The 6,064-nt window shown below is 40.9% G+C and overlaps 1 protein-coding gene across 2 annotated transcripts; it reads left to right on the forward strand.

Annotated features, from left to right (window-relative positions):
- The first annotated feature begins 6 nt into the window (after window positions 1-6).
- On the forward strand, window positions 7-5,837 carry LOC103146776 (gap junction epsilon-1 protein-like). Of its 2 annotated transcripts, none has more exons than XM_007564810.2 (4): window positions 7-932; window positions 2,645-2,827; window positions 3,354-3,551; window positions 3,766-5,837. In XM_007564810.2, the coding sequence occupies exons 1-4, from the start codon at window positions 894-896 to the stop codon at window positions 3,961-3,963; spliced, it is 618 nt and encodes a 205-aa protein (XP_007564872.1). In that variant the 5' UTR covers window positions 7-893; the 3' UTR covers window positions 3,964-5,837. The 2 variants fall into 2 exon arrangements, with proteins under 2 accessions (XP_007564872.1, XP_007564874.1); XM_007564812.2 differs by having other exon boundaries at window positions 7-322.
- The last annotated feature ends 227 nt before the right edge of the window (window positions 5,838-6,064 follow it).

The raw sequence follows: 6,064 nt of genomic DNA on the forward strand, positions 1-6,064 counted from the left end.
AGGCGTTTATGTTGCTGTTCCTGTTTACACTCAGTTCAGATCATCTGCAGGTTTTTCTCTCCCTGTGATTCACCAGAGTCTAGAACCTGGAGGTCAGTTTTAGCTCTTACTTCCTGTTTAAACGGAGCAGAAAGACTCAGTAGCTGCAGATTTCTGTTTCTGTTTTATTTTGAAAGTCGTGCCAGGAAGTGGCTCACCTCACCTCCATGTAACTTGACTGAGGCTCATCTGACCTGTACTGTCCAACAGCTGGGATGAAACTGGGATCTGTGTTTGGGAAAAAAGAGAGGGAATGAACAGCACTCCGCCAGGATTCCGGTTGGTGTGTGACTAACTTCTTCTACTGGTTCTGGTTCTGGTTCTGATCTGGTTCTGGTTCTTCTCTCTATCTTTGGGACCTCAGATGTGTGTGCAGTAGGAGTGTGTGTGTTTGACTCCTGATGCTGATGGACTCATGTTTCCACTTCAACAAAACCTCTGAAATAAAGTGCAGGAAGCTTTTAGTTTTTAGATCATTTATTGAAATCTGAACTTGTTTTCAGTGAGTGAAGCTCCAGGTTAACAGAAATAAAGAATAAACCCATCAGTTGTTTCACCTAACCAGGTGTTTCCTCTGCATTGTGCTCCACAGGAGGGCTTTTTTGCTGACAGGGTCCAGTAGGGATTAAAACGCGGGCGACCCAGGCCCCCCGCCCCTGGCTCTTTGTTGGCCCCCTGGTCCCTGTTGTGTTTTTTCCACTGAGTGGGTCAGTGTGTTTAGGGGGAGATAAAAGGCTACATGATTTCATGAGAGAGAAAGAGAGGTGGAAGAGTTCAGCTGCAGGTTTGTGGAGTCCTGGCCGCGAGGGCCCGGAGCCACCCAGAGTCACACAGGGGACGTCAGAGAGCAAATCATGTCTTTAAACTACATCAAGAACTTCTACGAAGGATGTGTGAGTAGATGAGTCAGGAGCCATTATCCTGCTGAGACCAGTCTGCTGCTGTTGACATCATGTTTGCTGTTTTCTGGTAGATGGTGGTTGTATCAGAGCGGAGCAGCTGAAGAGATGAGAAATGTTTCCTCTGAATGGCTTTTTGTTTTCAGCCATCAGAGCTCAGGGACTCTGATTATCTGGCAGACAAAAGCAGGTTCTCCTTCTTTCTAACAGCTGAGTGAAAATGCCTCAGTGTTAATCAGACCATGATCCAACTGCTTTTATGTACGGCTTTCACCCAACTGCATGTAGCAAACAGAAGAATATGTAACCAGGTACTAAAGTTAGAAGTTACAGAACACGTCACCAAATACTCAGGTATCAAAGTGAGACACCATAGCAGCTGACTTCAAAGAGGTTTGTAAGCCATATTATCTAGTGAGGAGGAGAAATTCACGTTAAATGATGCGTAAGAAGAGCAGATTGGAGACCCAACAAACCAGCACCCTGCAGAGGGACTTTGAAGCTCGCTTTGGTCTGCCTTTAAATCACCACAGTGAAAAATTATAAACACAAAAATTCAAGCTGATGTTAAAATGTCTGTTTAGCTTGTTATAGCTAAACCTGATGCAAAACCTTATTCAAATTTCCTCACATTATGTTTTTTCGACCTGAGAGTCTCTGCGAATGAATTCACCACATGGTGGATTGAAGAGAAGTTAAAACACAGACAGAGTCAGATTTCAGCTGGATCATGTCAGATGTTAGCCATGTTTCCATCCAACTGTCATTTGAATTTTGAGTTAACCTTTAGAAAAGTGAAAAATGCTAATTACACATTTTTCCATCTACTGTTTTGAAGCGAATCAACCAGGCTGGCCTAATTTTGACCATCGCTGAAGTTACACACGGCTGTAATAAACAGAATGTAGAAGTTGCAAGCTAGCATGAAGCACACATAGCCAGAGTCCTCCACTACGTGCCAGAGGCTTGGAATTTAAATTCATACCTCTGGTAAGGCAGAGACCTACCAGTGGAAAGGGTGTTTATTACATCAGAACTTATTAAAGAAATGTATTTCCGTTTCCCCTTTAGCGCACTAACTCTTTTTATATAAAAGATAAAAAACACCTGAAGCAAACATAAAAAGTTATTTTGAGTTGACGGTGACTGAAAAAGAAAGTGATGCAACGTCCTTGAATGGTTGTGGTTTCACAGGCAGGTTGGTCAGCTGAAGAGCGGTTATTACTTTAAAAGTGATCTGTGGAAATCAGACGTTTTGTATGCAAAATGGAAAAACTCACAGTTAAAGTAAATATTGTCTTAGCTCATAAATGTATGCTCAACTTTGATCATCTTGATTGTCTGTTACTGATCACTCTTCTTCTACTGCTGGGCAAAGACTGCTTCCAACAGAGACTGAGTTAGTTGATTGTGAATAAAGTAGCTAACTTACATTTATTTTTATTTCTTTCTGGGAAAGCATGGCTTTCTTTCAGGTAGCTGACTTGCAGTACATGAGCATGACTGGAGGGGGATTACTCTAAAACCCTGCACAGTCATCTGTAAAAGGACTTTAAGACAGAGGAGAGATATGAAAGATAATCTCTACAGTTCTGTAACCAGAACCTTGTGAAAAAAAAAAAGAGTAACCGGTCCCTTCCAAGTATGACCAATTTTAACTCTGCCTCTGAGTGATCTTTGTGTGTCTGTCTGTGGTTGTGCTCCAGCTCAGGCCTCCTACTGTCATCGGCCAGTTCCACACGCTGTTCTTCGGCTCGGTTCGGATGTTCTTTCTGGGTGTTCTTGGCTTCGCGGTCTACGGGAATGAAGCTCTGCACTTCAGCTGCGACCCGGATCGACGAGAGCTCAACCTGTTCTGCTACAACCAGTTCAGACCCATAACACCTCAGGTGGGACCAAGCAACACTACGAGTCAGAACCAGAGAAAACACCTCAGCACAAACCTCAAACACAGTACTGGTCAGATGTTCCAACTCACTCAACATTAACCTCATCTTATAGGCCTAAGTTATTTTCCAGGGTGGAATGATTATACAACATTCAACTGCTATAATTTCTTAAAGCAGAACGGTTCAAGGCGACTTTTTTTTCCTGCATGCAGGATGCAGGCAGCGCACTTTTGCTAATGCACTAGTAGCGGAGCTAATTTCTAGCTTAGTGCTTTAGCGCCTTGCTAACCTTGAAAGCATTTGCACACCTAGTTTCCACTAATTTAATGTTTCCAAATAAATTCTAAAGCACTAATTTACTTGACATTTGTGAAGTTTTGGTTATCAACTGTTTTCTACTAACTACTGAATTCTTCAAGTACCTAGTAGTTTGCATGGAGTTGACACAGCTAGCTTACACCATGGTGGGAGAACCTTTATCCCTAACACCCAGTGTTTCCTGTTTATATGTTTCTGCTCTCTGCAGGTCTTCTGGGCGCTGCAGCTGGTAACTGTCCTGGTTCCTGGAGCGTGGTTCCACCTGTACGCCGCCTGTAAGAATATAGAGCAAGAGGAAATCCTTGAACGGCCCATCTACACCGTCTTCTACATTATCTCCGTTCTGCTCCGCATCATTCTAGAAATCATCGCCTTCTGGCTACAGAGCCACCTCTTTGGTTTTCAGGTTTGTCCATTTCTGACGACTTTTAGCTCAATGTTCAATACATGAACATGTGTGGCTTGTTTTGTAGAGCTGGTGCAGAAAGTTACTTGTCTTTGATAAGAATGCAACAGCTTGACTTAGATTTTGAAGGTTGGTGTCTGGATGAACTGCAGGTCCTTGTGGAATAAACCAAACCCAACGTACCCACTGCCTCACACCTCTCTGCTGTCCTCAGGTTCACCCGGTCTACGTCTGTGATGCCAGCTCCTTGGAGAAGGCCTTCAATGTGACTAAGTGCATGGTACCTGAACACTTTGAAAAAACCATCTTCCTCAGTGCTATGTACACTTTCACTGTGATCACCATTCTTCTCTGCATTGCTGAGATATTCGAAATACTCTGCCGGAGACTTGGTTATCTCAGCAATCAATGACAGAAAGGTTCATGCACAAACACAGTGAGTGAAAATATCTGTCATATTTTCAAACTGTTCATGTTGGGCTCATTGTCAATGGGACTTTCATGAAGCAGAACGTTGGTGCTAGAGTCGGACCTCACCTGTGGTACGTCAGTAAGCAGCACCAGGAAATCTGGGAAGGTGCAGGCATGTCAGAGCTGGCCAGAACCAGCTGTTCTTTTGTTTGCTGCCCTTATGTATAGAATGACCATCCATTGGTGTATTTCAGAAGACGGTTCTGTACTGGTTTGGTCGAAAAGTGTTGAATGATTGGACTGGATGGCCAGAAAGTGTCAGCTTCTTAAAGCTGCTAAGATCTCATGCATTTCTTCTGATTAGTGGAGAAGGAAAGCTCGTTTTGACCCAAACTTGAAGATTTTTTTTAACTGAAGATTCACAGAGATCTGAACATTTCTTGGAGATGAACCTCAGATCTAATATTATGCTGAACAAAAGTTTGTAGAGTTGAGATGTTCACATTATATGATCTTCTTTTCACCATATACATTGATTTTTGAGTAATCTAGTGCATCTTCTCTTGAACTCAGATTACTGCTGACAGTTATTGTATGATAAAGCTAAAACAAAAAGTCGGTGGTCCTGAAAGAAGCCCAAAGTCTCCCACCAACCCAGTGCCCCAGAAAGGCCAACAGATTGAATTAATCTCCATGAAATTCAAAGCAATCAAAATGTCTTGACCCAGACCTCGTCACTAAAAGAGATACAAGCTCAGTGTAACTTTAGTATAACAAAGTAAGAAAAAGAAGCAATAGAAAACTTGGTTGTGTTGATTTTTTTTTGAGAATATGTCAAAAATCTATCTGTGCTCATTGAGAATATTTTTCAATGAGCACAGATAGATGCTCCCCTCCCCAATACAACAAACAGTTAATAATAATTTTAATGGATGTGAGCAAAACTAGATGGAAATTTGAAGTTGCTTCTGTTATGATGATCCTCAGTTTGTTTACAGCAGCTGCCCTTAATCTTTGTTCACATCTGATTCTGGTCTTTTAGTCCTTAACCACTGAATTTAACATAATGTCCTCTACATACCCATTTATTTGATTTAAGCTACTTAATGCATTTTTCCTTTTGATGTCAGTGTCTGTCCTTGGATGTATGATTTAATCTTCTGTACTATTTTACTATTTTTTACTCAGACATCCATCCAACTTTTGTTATGAAGTTTTTAGCAATCTGTTTATCATCTCAGGTACAGGATTGTATAACAAGACAAAAGTGGATCACACCCAATACAGAGTAAACTAATCACTGTACGGTTCCTCTTCAGGGCTTCTTTCATGACCCACCCTGCATGCTACCAGTGATTGATTTCATCCATTAGTATTTTAAACCTCCATGCATTTGTATATCCATTGCATACTTCCCAGTCTAATTGCAGGAATTTCAGGAGGTTAGCTGGTAGCAGCTAGTCCAGATTAGGATGCTAACTGTGGGTGGTTGCTAGCATGCTAACCAGCAACATTTAAAACTGTAAAACATTAGGAGATGTTTTCTCATGTGGCACATGTTAAAGGTTTCAACATGTGATCATGTGTATGAAATTTCCACTACTGCATGTTTTCTGCTTTAATTCCTATTCATACTCTAGTTTGTACTCATTTTGCTAAGTGTAAAGAAACGGTAAATGCTTTCTACATCCATTTCCCACATCTCTGTCTTTGTACTGACATAATTTCACCCCTCAAATATGTTTTCAGTATCTTAGCTACAGGAAGGCACACCTCATGACCAATGTATGCACATTAAAACTGTCTGATATTGCATATTATCTGTAATTTTGATATTTGTTTTGTTATGATATTATTAAAGAAAATGTTCTCCAATTAGTTTTATTTATTTTATTAAAACAATTTAGTTTGGCAGCTTTCATACCAACACTTGGTATTTTTAAATTGTGCTGATGCTGTTTTTAGTTTACACAGAGCAATCATATATGAAAATGTGGCGACACTAGATGGGAATTCAGATTTTGTGGAAGTTTAATTTTAGTAAATTGCTCAACAACGCCACCCTGGGAATTTCACCCAGAGAATATTACCTCTTGTTTAAG

This window comes from Poecilia formosa, unplaced genomic scaffold, assembly GCF_000485575.1.
Source record: "Poecilia formosa unplaced genomic scaffold, Poecilia_formosa-5.1.2 Scaffold168, whole genome shotgun sequence".
NCBI classification, from domain to species: Eukaryota; Metazoa; Chordata; class Actinopteri; order Cyprinodontiformes; family Poeciliidae; genus Poecilia; species Poecilia formosa.

Excerpts from the sequence above, each read along its gene's own strand:
- LOC103146776 (XM_007564810.2), top strand. The coding sequence starts at position 894 with ATGTCTTTAAACTACATCAAGAACTTCTACGAAGGATGT. Across the intron at positions 2,828-3,353 it reads TCAGACCCATAACACCTCAG|GTCTTCTGGGCGCTGCAGCT; the intron begins GTGGGACCAAGC and ends TGCTCTCTGCAG. Across the intron at positions 3,552-3,765 it reads GCCACCTCTTTGGTTTTCAG|GTTCACCCGGTCTACGTCTG; the intron begins GTTTGTCCATTT and ends TGCTGTCCTCAG.